Source organism: Hesperophylax consimilis, chromosome 1 (genome assembly GCF_061612785.1).
Source record: "Hesperophylax consimilis isolate HC1 chromosome 1, BYU_Hcon_1.0, whole genome shotgun sequence".
NCBI classification, from domain to species: domain Eukaryota; kingdom Metazoa; phylum Arthropoda; class Insecta; order Trichoptera; family Limnephilidae; genus Hesperophylax; species Hesperophylax consimilis.
Window position 1 is genome coordinate 8802664 of NC_142836.1, and position 17375 is coordinate 8820038.

The window sequence follows — 17375 nt, forward strand, 5'->3', positions numbered from 1 at the left end:
ATTAAATTTTTTTTTTTTTTACGCTTATTAACGCTTGTACATACGTATATAACAATATTTAAGAAATTTTACTCGTAAATAGTGCAGGAAATGACTGTTTAAAACACATATATAAATAAAAATATTATTGAATTTGATCCACACAGTATGTAGGTACAAAATATAAAAATAAAATACCAAAATAATGTTTTTCTTTCAGCCGACAAAATACTGTTAACGTGCAAAATACTGTAATACTGTCTATTTAAATAGATTATCAAAATATTCCCCTACTTGATGAAAAAAACTTCAATAAGGTATGCTTATATAATGAAATTGATGTACTAAGTATATCAACAGCATCGGAGTATTTGTTTCCTGTTGAATCCGTCGCATAGGAGTGTGATATTGGGACGTTGATATAGAATTGCTACAATAATATGGTAGGTACTGTCTTGTAACTAACCTGCTTGGAGTATGAAAAGAGATTACATATAATAAATCAGGGGTATCAAACATTGAATTAATGATTTTATGCAAACAGGTTACATCGGAAATGATTCTACGATCAGATAATTTTATAAGTATATTATCGTAATTTAGGCATTCTCTAGGAATGCCCATTTTAAAATTTACTTATCTTAAAAAATTATTTTGGATTCTTTCAATCGCATGTGAATGAACCTCTTAATTGTGTATGTATTGCAGAAGAATGTTATATTTTGTCTTGTATTCCATGTCGGCACATGAAATTTATTAGTGGCAACGATGGCAGGACTGTCAAAATGAAAGATATGTTGAATAAAAATAATATATTTACGTTGGTACCTACTTGTTATCAGTCAGCAGTTCTTTTGTTTTAAAATTGATGGTATAATAATGTTTTTTTAAACCTAAAAACTTACGTACCTGTGATTTTTATTTTATTAATTTCAAGTGTGAAACAACCCAAATCCCTGTGATTTTCAACAAATTCTAAAATAATTTGTTGAAAATCAATTTGATAAATAAATTCGTAACTTTTAACGCTGAAATCTTAGAACTATATTTTTACGTAATACGCGAAAGTAATAATTTTATTTTATTCCGTTTTACACCGAGCCGGGTTTTTACATGTATTTTAAAACAGAATATATCTAGTAAGCCCTAGAAAATTTTACAAAAAAAAAAAAAAATTAAGTTGATGTTATATAATGTTATATAAATATTACAAGTAAAACATGTATTAGTAATATAAGATATTATAGAAACTAGAACAATACCACATTTAAGAAAAATCACTAAAACTACATTACCAACGTTACTCTAATTTGTAGGATTCAACGAAGTGCTGGTATAGATTGCGCTTAGTTCTATAAATGAAGTCAACAAATATATCAATAGTACCCCCATACTTGTTTCCCAGACGATGCATCCTATTGGTCAGTGAGTGTGTCCGATAGTTCGTTGTGTATGTATTGCAGAAGAATGTTATATTTTGTCTTGTATTCCTTGTCGGCACATGGAATTTATTAGTGGCAACGATGGCAGGACTGTCAAATAAGTTGTCAATGACTCTGTGTAACACATACAGGTCTGACATAATGCACGAAGTGCGAATTGTAAATTTAAATCAAATAAGTAATGTATGTGAGGATTTTTAGTTTTTTTTAAATAATTTTAAAAAGAAATACAAATGTAAAAATTAAAAAAAAAAACGCGACGGTTTTCTATTTAGGGTAAATCAAAAATTGGTACTTATACAATATCTAGAAGTAGATCTCAACTGATTTTGGATAAGTTGAGAAATTCAAAAATAAAAGTTTTTTAATATTACATCGATCGCTAAATTACTTTAAGTAAGTAGTAAATTACGATACGTTTTTATAAATTTATTTTAATAAATGAAAAGCGGTTCACAGAAATCGTAAAAAATTCACTCTTCCAACAATATTTACGATTAAATAAAATATTATAAAAACTGTGACTGTAAAAAACTACTTATTTGTTGTTTTATTTACAGTTTTTTAAAAAAATTTGCCTTAATTTACACTGAAAAAGCTTAAAAGAAAATACTAACAAATTTAAGTCCACTAAAATAAATGCAAGAGTCATGAAAGCCAGGATATTATTAAAAGATAAAGCACGTTTTAAAAAAGAAAAATATGCGATAGTTTTCACAAACGAGCTAAGAGTAAAAACCGTTGAAAACGTCATAAGAATAATGGAATAGTTTGTTCGCAGCGACACGAAAATGAGAAAAGTTTTTTGAAGTTATCATTCGTCCCGACATTTATAATGGACACATAAATCACCCCCATTAAAGTACCGCAGATTAGAGCGCACCTGACTCGTAAATTATCCACAACTTTAGCGGGACTACCCGTCTGATTGATTGTTGAATAATAAAAGTCAATTTAGTAGCACTATTAGAGAATAAGTGCTTTTACAAAATAATTTTAATAATAATAAACCCAAGCAAGTTGAAATAACGTTTGATGAGCTTGAGATTCTAATCAAATTCATTATTGTTATCAAACGTACCTTTGCACTAAATATTATTTAGTTAAATTTACACTTTTTTATGTAAAACCACACAAGAGTCCCAACTGCTCCCAAACGTCTGGAGCCAGTAAGATTATGGCATTCCCAGTCGGGGTATGTTGCGAGACTGAAAGCAGTGAGAAGGAGATGGGGAGGAGGAAGGTGGGGAAGTACTTGGCTATTCAGACCTGGTCACTAAGCACGGCCGAAGCCATTTCAAGCAACGTTTCAATTCCCAATGGTGGCCTTACACCAAGTCGATACCGAGAGTATCTTGCACTCTGAAACGTGCCGCAATTATACTATATTTTATTTTTAGTTAGTAAATTGTGAAAAACACAAATTAGTCAAATAAAATGTAACTGCTATAAAATGTAAACTATGGCCTGTCTCTATTAGATGATTAGCAAATTCGGAATAGTAATTATTCCGTAAACATATTTCATGTTCTCTGATTCTAGAATTAACATTTCAAGTAGTCATACATTAATTATTATTTTCCTACATAAATTATTTTCTTCCTGTGTAAGAAAGTTAGTAACTTCAGCACTATTATATATATTCATTTTCTAATCATCCGTCAATATCCAATACCTAGTTCAGTGTACTCTCTCAGAGCTCATATCTCACTGGTTTCAGGGGATACATCTTTTGGGGTGCTCTGAAGATATTCAATTTACACATTTCATTTGGCTCGGAGCTGTGACAGATAAAACTGTTTGTGCGGAACCTTTGATACGTGATACAGTGCGCAGCCTCCAGAGGCAGAGGGATACAACCACTACGGGATGTCAGCCAGGGATTGCAAACCGTAGACGTAGTAAACTACGGTTACGTAATATGATGTTATGAGAAAAACAGCTCCGTAAAAAACTTCTTCAAAAAGTGAGCCAAATCGTCATAAAATTTGTCCAGCTACGATATTGCTGAACTGCTAGTATTTGGTTTTAAAATGAGATTATTCATAGTTCCTACCGGAATTTAATTTATCCCTAACCATCACCTTGCTGGAAAAGTATTTGAAATCTGGAACAGTGGCAAGAACACAGTGCAAATTCGAGTGCATTTGTTTTGAAAAAAGAGAAAAAGGATTGAACTACTCGAAGCAAGCTGTTGGTGTTTTTTGTGCACGTAATTTCGTTGAAAAATTAAATGAAGAAAATCGACTATCTTCGAAGTGCTTAATATCGTTTAAGTACTCATTCGTTTTGTTGTAGCAATAATTACCTCGATGTATCATGGTGGAACTCACTATATTGTGATCGTGTTGCGTGCTTCTTTTTGTTAAGGTCATCCTGTTTTCCTTCTTTACATACCTCGTCCATTCCTTAGATATACTAATCCCAATTCCAGCAAACACTATTTCATTTCGTTTAGTTTTTTAAATTATTTACAGTTCACTTTTTACGCTCATATGAAGCTGTAATTCGTAGAATGTTTCGGATGCAACAGCTAGTATAAGTTACTACAAATTAATCTACCGACCTCCGTGCGTGTCACACGTGATATCAATACTACATATTAATTAATGTACTATCAATCGGGTTCTTACTATACAAGTTCAATTTTAATCTAGTATGTAGTACAGCAATTGTGCGTGGTCTCAGAACAATAACACATGAAATAATAATATCAGTGCTAATATTTTAATAATACACCGAAGTGACCGTGTTTTCATTATCTACCCACTAACAACATTATCAAAATGTCAATCGAGCAGCTGAACGAAAAATTTACTATTACAATGAGCGATTTCGAAAAGAGACTGAACACGGCATTAAATAAACCCGGCAACTCGCAAACTGACTTTAAAAAGATCCATGATGATTTTGCGGCCTTCAAGGTTAAGATTACTGCTGATTTGTGCGCCCTTCAGGAGGATGTGACCAGACTGGAGCTTCGTGTGGATGCAATTGACGCAGCTTCCAGGAACCATGTTCTTCTCCTGCACGGTGTTAAAGAATCACCATCTGAAGACACCCGCTCCCTGATGAGCAATGTTTTGACCGGTCTAGGATGCCCCGACGACGCCATCAAGGGCATCGAGTGCGCCAAGAGACTGGGTCGTGCCTTGCCCAATAAGAGCAGGCCCATCCTGCTTCAGTTCCTGCGCCAGTCCGATCGTCGATCCGTGTGGGAAAGAAAAAAGGGTCTGAAAAACTCTGCTCTCCTCTTAACAGAGTCGCTCACTCCCATACGGCAGAAGTTATTCTCCAAGGTCCGTTCGGTCTTTACACCATTCAAATGCTGGACCAGTGATGGAACCATCGTCGTTCTCCTTCCGGATGGCAGCAAGCGCGCCATCAACTCCCAAAAGCAGCTGGATATCGTGACCGCCCTCTTGACGAGGGCCAAGGCTCTTAACCCAGCAGCTCCTCCAGTTAACAAGTCCACCGGCGCCGTGCCCGATTCCGATTCCATTGCTGGTTCTGTTAATGATGACTCCAGACCGATCGGTCTGCGTTCCAGAGCCAATAAACATAAATAATAATCTCTTCAAACTTAGCATAAATACCTTGTGGCATCATTATCGGTATTTTTAAAAGTAGGTGTATAATTTTGGATCCAGGTAGAAATTTAAACCACTTATTTCGCCAGAAATGTTTATTGCAGAAGAGGAAGAAAATTATAAATCAACCTATTTATTGACTTTTAGCAGGGGAGCATTTATGGCGACATCTATTGAAAAAACTATCAACTTATTTATTAACTTCAGTCCGTTGGAAAGGCAAGCATCTACACACAGCGACATCTATGCAAAGCCAACAAACTCCAATTTCTAACATAAACTCCCCCCGAAAAAAGGATTGGAGGTCATTTTTTCTGAAACAAACCCCAAAACATAAGAATAAAAATTAAGCAGCTAAATATCTACATATATGCCAAAATTAATTTGGAAGAAACAAAAATAGTAATTATTTACTATTACTGTTAATACAAAAAAAAAAATTGATTAACAATAAATATTTGAAATAATAGGTAACCTATTTCTAAGCATAAGTTTAAACATAAGACTACTCTAAAAACGAAATGACAATTTCAAACTAACTAAAATTATACAAATTAATTATGAGATTAAAATTATTACTTTCGTTCAAATCAAATTCATGCAATTCACTAAGCTATTCTATACTATAATTTAACAACTAAGATAATTCCAATAACCTTGTTCTAACAGAAATCATAACAATAATCAAACATAAAACAAATAATATAGACAACACAACATGGAGCGCTGGTTTCCTGGTCATCCTTCTTAAGGGTTTGTGTTTTTCTATAGTTCATTACCACATTTATAATTAGTTTCTTCAGATGTATTTGTGTAGTTTGAAATTACATATAGCCAGCAGGCTATCTCGGTTTATAAGCGTTCATTTTTAAAGTGTTTTTTTTTTTTTTTCTTGGTATATACGGATCTACAATCCTTTTTTTATTTTGTACATTTTTTATCAAACTCGCAAGTTTTATTGTTATCCACTTTTTTATGCACTGTTTTTACCTTTTATTTATTATTATTTCTTCCTTATCTATGATAATACACAAAAATTTTATATTGTTTTTATCACGAAACTTTTTATATTGTTTTGCACAAAACCTTTTTTTATTTTGCGCTTACTCAGCGTCTGGTCCGTTGGGTGGGGGTGTCGACATTTTCAACTCCTCGTTGTCATCTATTGGCAACAGACAGATCTTTGATATGGCCCTCTGGATGATGCCTTTCGACGTGATGATGGTCGCCACGCGAACTCTTCCATCAGCGCCAGGATGAACGGCGCTCACACGTCCCAGCCTCCAGTAGCAAGAAGGGACGTTGTCCTCCTTTATTACGACCATGTCGCCAGACCGCATCTGCCTTTGATTCCTATTGGTCCATTTGCTTCTGGTTTGAAGTTCTGCTAAGTACTCCTTCCGCCACCTCGACCAGAAAAATTGTACAATCTGGATTAGTTTTTGGTAATTGTTTAATCGATTGAATGTGATATGTTCCAAATTTTGTTCTGGAATCGCCGCCAAACTAGTTCCTATTAGAAAGTGACCGGGAGTCAAGGGATTAAGGTCATAAGGATCATTTGATAAGGGAGACAGTGGCCTGGAGTTTAAGCAAGATTCAATTTGACACAACACCGTATTAATCTCTTCATAAGTTAATGAAGCGATACTGGTTATTCTTTTTAAGTGATGCTTAACTGACTTTATCCCAGCCTCCCAGAGCCCCCCAAAGTTCGGCGCACGAGCTGGTATAAATTGCCATTGTATTCCTAATGTGGATAAATAATTATCAATTTTATCATTAGACATATTTAAAAAATTATAAATTTCTCTTAGTTCATTATTAGCCGCTTTAAAATTGGTTGCATTGTCCGAGAACATTTTGCTTGGTCTACCACGACGCGAGATAAACCTTTTCAAAGAGTTTAAAAAACTCTCTGCGCTCAAGGACAGCACAGCTTCTAAGTGCACGGCTTTAGTGACCATGCATACGAATAAGCAAATATATGATTTAACGCTATGTGATTTTCTGTGAATACCCGACTTTATTAATATTGGTCCACAGTAGTCCACTCCTGTTATCTGAAATGGCCTACATTCAGTTATTCTTTCAGCTGGCAGGTCGGCCATCAACTGCTGTTCGGATTTGGGATTACATCTATAACAAATTATACATTTTTTTATTATTTTTTTTACAATATTCCTTCCCTTAATCGGCCAAAATTTCATTCTAATCAACGCCAATAATGACTGCGTTCCCGAGTGTAAGTTCAAGTAATGATAGTGTTTTACAATTAACTCTGTTAATTTATGATGCGAAGGTAACAAAATTGGGTGCTGCTGGCCTTCGGTTACCATTTTACCTTTGGAGAGCCTTCCCCCCACACGAATTAGATCCCTTTCAATAAAAGGATCTAATGACTTTAGTGCACTATTCCTAGGTATATTACTTCCATTATTTAAAGCTCGAATTTCGTCTCTGAAACAGTATGATTGCGCCCGAGATATTAATTTGTTTACTGAATTTTCCAACTCACTAACTGTCAATTTACTATAGCGGCGCTGCGAAGGGTTTCTACAATTAAAAATAAATCTATTAATGTATGCTGTTACTCTCTGTAATTTGGAAAAATTGGAATATCTATCAAAAATGTCCCAGTCCTGTTTCACAGCAGATAACAGTGCCGAGCTTGTTTTGATCTCTGGTGGATCAATACAAAATGAGTTGGAATTTGGCCAGCACGCTGAATCCAACGTCAGCCAATCTGGACCATGCCACCAAATGCTGGAAATTAATAACTGTGAAACGCCGATTCCTCTGGAAAGCACGTCTGCTGCATTGTCTTCTGACCGTACATGGTTCCATTGCTCCGGCTGACTGGTTTCCTGGATTTCCGCCACTCTATTAGCAACGAAAGTGTTCCATCTTACCGGCTGATCCCTGATCCAGCACAGTACTATTTGGGAATCACACCAGTATGTAGTAGGTATATCCGGAGTACATAGAGCATCTTTAATGTAATTCACTAGTCTTGTCAGTAATACGGCTCCACATAATTCTAACTTGGGTAGAGAAACACTTTTCAAAGGCGCTACCCGTGATTTGGACATTATCAAATTGGAGTACTTCTTACCCAATTTGTCAGTAGACACCATATAAACACAGGACGAATATGCCTTTTCTGAGGCGTCACAAAATCCATGTAGCTGTAAATTTACATGATCTTGACATATTATCTTTCTACCTATTCTTAAATTATTTAATTGAGGCAGTTCATTCACATATGCTTCCCATGTCTTCAACATATCATATGGAATAGGCTCATCCCATTGAAGCCTTGCCTGCCACAATTTTTGCATCAATAATTTAGCAATAACAGTAACAGGACCTATTAATCCTAACGGGTCAAATATGGACGCAATGCATGACAGTATTTGTCGTTTGCTATTAATTGGATTTTTTAATAACTTCACTGTGTATAGGAAATTATCCTGCTGATTGTTCCAAGACAGGCCTAATATTTTGTTGTCATTTGAATCTGTACTAATAATCATATCTGACATGTTTTCTTCCTTCGAACATAACGAGGGCAAATTCGACCGCCATTTCCTTAAGTTCATCCCAGCGGATGCCATGATGGATATTAGTTGTTCTTTAATTATTAAACAGTTTTCTTCAGTTTCATCTCCAGTAATTAAATCATCCACATAAAAATTATTCTTTATAATCTGACTGACCTTGTGGTTTGATGATATATTTTCATTTCCCAGCTGTTGGAGGCATCTAGTTGCCAAAAATGATGACGGCCCCAGACCGTAGGTAACGGTGTTAAGTCGATAATGCTGAATTTCCTCCTCCGGGAAATTTTTCCATACTATTCGCTGTAGATCTCTGTCTTCGGGTCGCACCAATATTTGCCTGTACATTTTCTCAATGTCGGCTGTTATCGCGTACTGGTGTTTTCTGAAACATATCAATTGTGCGGCTAAATCTTTCTGTAAAACAGGTCCTATCATGAGAGCATCGTTTAACGATATACCATTGGATGATTTTGCTGAACCGTCAAATACCACTCGAGTCTTAGTGGTAGTGCTCGATTCTTTCAATACTGCATGATGTGGCAAATAAAAATAACAATCTTCATTAGAAGGTGCTTCGCACTGGGTCATGTGACCCAAGTCTATATATTCCTGCATGAATTCTTTATATTTTTTCATCAGGTCAGGATTTGAAGAAAATTTCCTTTGCAAATTGCAAAGTCTTTTTTCCGCCATGGGCAGCGTTTCTCCCAACTGTTTAACACAGGGGCGCTGTGGTAAGCTTACCATGAAACGACCATTGTCATTCCTTTTATAAGTGTCCTTGAAAATCTCCTCGCACGCTCGCTCCTCATGGCTCCGGTGCTTCACCGGTTGGAATTCTTCTAATTTCCAGAAGTTTTCAATCTGTTTATGGATTATATTTAATGATAGTTGACAAGATTTTACTGGCCTTTTTATTTTTGTTGTGACGATGGGTCCTGACACCAGCCATCCGAATTCAGTTCTCTGTAATATGGGTCCTGAGTCTCCATTTCGAAGTTGATCTTGCTTCATAATTTCCCAAAAGATTTCCGCTCCGAGTAGCATATCTATGGAGCTTGTTTCATAGAAGGCAGGATCCGCTAACTGAAGACCATCAGGTATGTTGGCATCCTTTTTCTGTAAAGAAATTTGCGGCAGATGACTTGTTACTTCTTTCAAAACGAGACATTCTATGTCTCTTTCATACGGTGAATAGTTCGAGAAAATTCTTAAATTTATGCTATTTTTAATATTCAATATTTTGTTTTGGATTCCGGTAATCGGTATGTTTGCCCTTTTGGGTTTTAATTGCAACCTTGTTGCAAATTCTTCTGTTATAAAATTGGATTGAGAACCACTATCCAATAAAACTCTAGCCTTAATCAAATTTCCGTTATTATTCAACACTTTAATAACGGCGGTAGATAACAAAACAAAACTATTAGATATTTTCGTAGAGTGATTTGTAACTAAAGGTTCATTATTTGATGTTGATGGTGAATCCTTATCCTGAGACTTCGAATTATCTGTTTCCTTTTTTAAATGCAACAAAGTATTGTGCGAGTTATTTTCGCATATACGACAATTGTATTTACTTTTACATTCTTTTAGCTTATGACCCAAGCACAAACATTTCAAACACGCATTTACTTGACGTATCTTTATAATTCTATCCTTAGTATTTAATATTAAAAATTTTTTACAATTATAAACCTTATGATCGCCCTTGCAAATAATACATTTTGTCATTTGAGGCGTTAAAGAAATCATAGCTTCTTTTCGGTATTTGAAAGGAAAAGTTTTATTTTGATTAAATTTTCCTTCAGTAATCCCAGCAAATTCTAAAATCTGAACTCGATCTGATAAATATTTTATAAACTCTTTATATGTGGGTAGATTCTCTTTTGTGGCAAATACTTCCCAATGATGTCGAGTTTCACTATCTAGTTTTCGCGACAATAAATATATTAACATGATATCCCAATTTTCGGTGGGTATATTTAACTTATTTAACGATTTTAAATGTAATTCGGATTCATCGATAAGATTCCTTAATGCTACGGAATTTTCAAATTTTATTTCAGGCAATTTAAATAATGCTTCAACGTGCTTATGTATAATAATTTTTATATTTTGATAGCGAGAAGTTAACATTTCCCATGCAGTATGATAGTTCTCCTGGTTATTTGGAAGTGAGGTTAATAATTTAGCTGCGTCACCTTCGAGGCATGATCGCAGATAATACAATTTTTGAATAACTTCTAAAGATGGATTATTTTCAACTAAAGCAACAAAAGTATCCCGAAAATTCAACCAATTTTCGTAACTCCCATTAAATTTTGGCAACTCAAGTATAGGCAAACGTATGTTATGTGATGTTGTATTCTGAACTTTATTTAACAATTTATCTTTAGCCTTAGCAACAAGATTATAATATAAATTTTCAAATGCTTGCCTTTCTGTTTTGGTTAATTCTTCCGGCGAAATTGCTTCTATGTTATCTTGTAATGAGTCGAAAGTGTCTAAAATTGGTTCAAGTTTCTTCAATCTGACTTCAATTTCAGATTGCGACAAATTATCACCGTTTATATATTCATTGAACCTAGTTAATTTCGCCTTGCAAATTCCACGCTGGTTAATCAAAGTTTTGAGATCCATTTTTAAATATCAAGAAAGGAGGTATTCACAGAACGTATTGTCAAATGATAATCACTTGTAATCAATCACTACACGTGCACTGTCCTTGATCACAGAACTTTACTAACTAACCGATAAACAATGAATTTTATCTGAATTTTATAAATGCAACAGCTCGATGGCTGTCAAAAAGAAAACAATTTGACACTATTGTTATTCTCTCCACAATCTCCACCGCGCATGCGTCAGCTTGCTTCGCGGCTGGGTTGGTGTTTTTACCGACTCGCGGTAACTTTCGAAATTTAAACTAACGGATTTTCAAATATAACCGCTCGTAATAAATCTTTTAAGAAATTTAAAATACTGGCTTTGTATTCTAACTTCTTTTTATATTGTTGTAACAATTATTATTGCTTACTACAATTTCGATGATGGGTATGAAATCAATTCAAACAACACTTGGTAACAATCAGCCCGATTCAATTTTAAAACAAACAAAGAAATACGGCTGTGTAATAAATCATGCTCTCCTGCCTGGGAAAATAAGGTAGGTATATGGGATATGGTCACTTGCCCGTTTTTCTGAAGATCCCCTCTGATGTTGGATGTTGAAGATGTTTGCTGGTTCTTTTATCATCCGCGATTCAATCGATAATACGGATGCGGCACGAAGGTCCAATTTATAATTTTGGATCCAGGTAGAAATTTAAACCACTTATTTCGCCAGAAATGTTTATTGCAGAAGAGGAAGAAAATTATAAATCAACCTATTTATTGACTTTTAGCAGGGGAGCATTTATGGCGACATCTATTGAAAAAACTATCAACTTATTTATTAACTTCAGTCCGTTGGAAAGGCAAGCATCTACACACAGCGACATCTATGCAAAGCCAACAAACTCCAATTTCTAACAGTAGGTTACTAAAAATAATAATAAAAAGTGATTTGTTTTTGATAATATAAATAATAATCTCTAAAACTACGTTATTAAAAACATATTTTGCTCGAATGGTGAATAGTTTGAATTATCAACAAGTACGTAGGTACATATATAATATACTTAACTTACATTATCGCATTATAACTTATCCTACATATTATAACTTTATTATTAATCTGCCCACAAACCATAATAACAAACATCTTATGAATACCTATGTAGTACCCGCTCGCCATACAATTAAGTAATTATTATTATTCAATTCAGCCTGCTAAAATATTATACACATTTAGAAACGCCCGTATTATAGTACTCGTGCAGGCAAATTATCGCAATACCGCGCATCTTACAGTTGTTGATACCTACTTACAATTAGGCTACTGGCAGCGTGTGTACTTCACGACCTTTATTTACAATTTCGACGATATTGTGTGCAGAGGCGGTCCCTGCCTTAGTGCATTTGTGCACTGCACTGCCAAACATCGATATACGTTAGAAATGTAAATTCGTATATCCACTCACGAAGAATTCACGCCAGATCATTATAATATTCTTACCAATCAAAGTTTGTATTAGACTCCCGCGCATGCGAAAAATAGTGTAATATATCAACCCGTGCATTTTCGGCTTTGCCCGAGACATGCCATGTAGCTTCTATAGGCACTGTCTCTAGAGGTCGGAACCGTGAAATGAGCGAGACAGGTAGAGACCCATAACGGCTGTTGATGTGTTAGAGCAGTGGAGATAGAAGCTGGTCGGTGCATTATCGGCGCATGCGCCGAAACATCCTGATATATATCAAAAACCTTAAACATGCGTAAAACGTTTGGAATGCATTAGTTAGGATTGACAGATTTCGAACTAATTAACAATGTTATAATATTCTAGCGTTACCGGCGCGATCTACATATCTGCAAACTTGACAGTATTCATTATTGGCGATTGACGCGACGTTTTAACGGTTTTTACGAGTTTTGCTCTGCAAAAAGCTTTTTAAAAATGAGTGCTAATGAAAACATTGTGGTTAACATAGATTTTATCAAAAGTAACCGAAGTTCATTTAATCCCAACAAACTAGAGATGATTTTGCGAATGCTGACGGAGCAATATCAATTTTACAATTATTTTACAAGTGTAACTTGGTGGAGTATTTTAGTGAAATAGTGAAACTGTTAAAAATAATTTGTACTATTCCGATGACAACTGTCGAGTGCGAAAGGTGTTTTTCTACGTTGAAACGTGTAAAAACATTTCTGAGGAATACTATGTCCCAAGATCGTCTCAATGCTTTATCAATGATGAGCATCGAAAAATGTTTGATCTCGTCTATACCAGACTTTGATAATCTTGTAATTGAAGAATTTTCTCAAATGAAAGAGCGACGAATAGATTTTCTCTACAAATGAATTATTTGTACTGGGTATGTAGTTCCCTTTAAATAACTTTATTTTCCTATTTTACATGTTACCATTATTTGTGAAATGCACTGCTGGCAAATTCTGTCACGAGCCGCCTCTGATTGTGTGCCTTTATCTCATTGTATACCTATATCCCATGTACCTATGCTCAAAATGCAGTGATACTATTATTACTGTTTATTATTCATGTTTATCTTATGTTTTCCATGTATATCATGTTAATAATACTATAACATTGTATATCTCTCATGTACATATCTATCTACAATGCTACTAATAGATATTGTCTATATTTCAAGAATGCCTACTAACAATAATCCTGATACTATTGATACGGTCTCTACTTTATTTTATTCGTATATTTACAAGCTATAATCAAGCTGTTCATATTATTTCCTGTATTTATAAACATATTTTAAGATCATTCACACGATCTGCATTTTTCTTTTAATTTTAACTTACCGTTGTATATCATGTTAATAATACTATAACGTTGTATATCTTTCATGTACATATCTATCTATAATGCTACTAATAGACATTGTCTATATTTCAAGAATGCCTACTAACAATAATCCTGATACCGTCGATACGGTCTCTACTTTATTTTATTCGTATACTTACAAGCTATAAGCAAGCTGTTCATATTATTTCCTCTATTTATAACCATATTTTAAGATCATTCGCACGATCTGCATATTTCTTTTAATTTTAACTTACCATTGAATAATGTTATTATTTTTATTTTTATTTTTATCTCTTTTTTTATGTTTATTTTTATTTTTATTCTTATTTTTATTTCCTATTTCGTTTATACCTAGTTATCTTATAAATTTTGCTAAAATAGTCTGTTCTGTTTTCAATATTAATTTTTGTATATTTACAATAAGGAATGTATATACTACCCAATATAGAAGATACACTCCTACACTCTCCTTACCCATCTTTATCTCGCTATCCCCCCTCCTCCTGTACTTGATGCTCAACTTTGTACATTATTCTATCAATTTAATATCGTACATGTCATTCATAATACACTACTCTTCAGTTATACTCATATATTATAACCAAATTGTACCCAACTATTACTCAACTAAATTAAAATGTTAAATATTATATACCAAAACTGTAGAGGACTACGTACTAAAACTGATATTTTTCACAATAATATTCTTTTGAATGACGATTGCTTCATTTTCGGTATATCTGAGTCTTGGCTTATTGATTCTATTTTAGATCCGGAACTGGCACCAACTGAATTTTACAGTATTTTTAGACGGGATAGGACAAATAACATTACAATTAATAGCATTAATACCCAATCAGATTCTCGTCGAGGCGGTGGAGTCATGATCATAACTCACAACAATCTTAACGCATACCCTCGCGAAGACTTGGTCTGTAATGCTGAATGCATTTGGGTAACTATTCCCCCGTCTAACTATACTTCAAAACGTACCATTCATGTTTCTTGTCTATACTTACCACAGGGACATGGATATGAAAATGCTCTCAGTTCATTCCTTTGTTTGCTTGCTAACGTCAAAGATCAAAACCCAGATGATATTATTTTCGTAATTGGAGACTTTAATATGCCCACCATAACATGGAAACCACAAGATAAAAATTCACACTTAACACCTGAAAATTTAAATTCAATTACTTCCTTACTTACTGACATAATCCATTACTCTGAACTGAACCAATACAATTCCATCAAAAATGCCAATAAACGTATACTAGATTTAGTTATCTGTAATGAGGAATGCCTTGTATCTCAAGCATACAACCCTCTTGTCAAAGAGGATTTACACCATCCATCGCTCAAAATCATACTACAATTAGACACACTTCCAACTATCAATGCTCCACCAAAAGAAATTTGTCGGTATGATAAAGCTGATTATGATTTAATAAACCAACACCTGTCTAAAACAGACTGGTCTTTTACTCACGATAATGCTGACGTTGACGAAGCAATTTATACTTTTTATGACATTTTAAATAACACCATTAACCAGTTTGTCCCCAAACGTTTCATCAAAAAGAAAAAATTTCCCAACTGGTACTCACCTCCCCTAATCAAAATCATAAATGAGAAACAAAGACTACACAAAAAATGGAAATCAAATAATAATCCAGTTGATTACATAGAGTTTTCTATCAAACGAATACAACAAAAACACTTACAGAAACATTGTTACACCCAATATATAAATTCAGTTGAGTCTAGTATTCCAACTAACAATAAAAGTCTCTGGAACTACGCTAAGAACAAAAATAGGACAAATGGCATACCACAAATCATGAACCTAAAAGACGAGTCAGGCACCGGTGCTCATCAAGTGTGCCAACTGTTCTGTAAACACTTCCAATCTACTTACGTAAGCGATGAGGGCACGGATGATCCCAGTAATATAGATAATTCTACCTGCGTTAATAATGATAACCCGATCGGGGACGTACAAATAAGCAACTCATTGGTCAATAAATACTTGAATGAATTGGATGTTACAAAGGGTGCGGGTAGTGATGGTATCTCGCCATTTTTTATCTCAAAATGTGCCAAAAATCTTGCATTTCCTTTAACTAACTTATTTAACATGTCTTTAAAAAAAGGAATATTTCCTACAAAATTCAAAGAAGCCATTATAATCCCCATCCATAAAACTGGTTCAAAAAGTAACATTGCAAACTATCGCCCAATCTCAATACTCACAGTATTTAGTAAACTCTTTGAGCGTATTGTGTACGATCAAATTTATATAACTATTGTCCGCAGCATACAAAATCAACAACATGGTTTTTTACAAAAAAGGTCAGTAATAACAAACTTAGTCAACTTTACTGAATACTTAACAAGCAATATGGATAATGGACACCAAGTAGATGTTATCTACACAGATTACTCGAAAGCTTTCGATAAAGTTAACCACTCTATCCTCATTAAAAAATTACACCAATTAGGAATCCATGGCGACTTACTTAGGTGGCTAACTTCATATCTGCAGAAAAGACTACAGTGCGTATCAGTTGAGGGAACTAAGTGTAGTTTCTTAACTGTGCCCTCTGGCGTACCGCAGGGTTCCCATCTGGGACCATTACTGTTTAATGTATATATATTTGATATTTATAAATGTTTTTTACATGCTAACTACCTTGCATATGCAGATGACAAAAAAATATACTTAGTAATCAAATCTATCAATGACTGCATAAAACTTCAAGAAGACCTAAATCGTCTTTTTGCATACTGTAAATTAAACAAATTAATCATAAACATTTCTAAGTGCAACAAATTATCTTTTACGCGCAACAAAAATAAAATTTATTTTAATTATAACTTTCATGATACACATATCAATGAAATAGAATCATTCCGTGACCTTGGGGTAGTACTGGATGTAAAACTAAATTTTATCAAACACATTAACGAAGTAATCAACAAAGCCAATAAAATGTTGGGATTTATAATTCGTATATCTAAACCTTTTCGCAATATTAAAACCATGTATTCCCTTTACACCACGTATATCCGCCCCCACTTAGAATACTGCACACTAATTTGGGCACCGTTCTACCAATGCCATATTGACAGAATCGAAAGTGTGCAAAACAAATTTTTTAAACACATAAATTATAAATTTAAATTACTCTTTGCAAATAACACCGAATCCTTAAAATTTCACAACTTTACTCCACTTCAAACACGTAGATTAATATCTGATCAAATATTTTTATACAAAATTCTGAATAACGGCCTGGACTCTCCTGAACTCGTAAATTATTTAAGAATTCACATACCTACAAGGCCAACCAGACA

At 34.2% G+C, this 17375-nt stretch overlaps 2 protein-coding genes across 4 annotated transcripts in view; both read right to left on the reverse strand.

The window, feature by feature from the left end:
* Nucleotides 1-17375, reverse strand: part of LOC149426231 (ras-like GTP-binding protein rhoA) — a 636906-nt gene that overhangs the window by 77937 nt on the left and 541594 nt on the right. The window lies entirely within an intron of this gene.
* Nucleotides 5635-11546, reverse strand: LOC149426232 (uncharacterized). Of its 3 annotated transcripts, none has more exons than XM_089644943.1 (2): nt 11012-11546; nt 5635-7150 (listed from the first exon to the last, which is right to left on the reverse strand). In XM_089644943.1, exons 1-2 carry the CDS (start codon nt 11212-11214, stop codon nt 6115-6117), a joined length of 1239 nt encoding a protein of 412 aa, XP_089501069.1. In that variant the 5' UTR covers nt 11215-11546; the 3' UTR covers nt 5635-6114. The 3 variants fall into 3 exon arrangements, with proteins under 3 accessions (XP_089501069.1, XP_089500997.1, XP_089501137.1); XM_089644871.1 differs by having other exon boundaries at nt 5635-9693; XM_089645011.1 differs by having other exon boundaries at nt 8731-11546.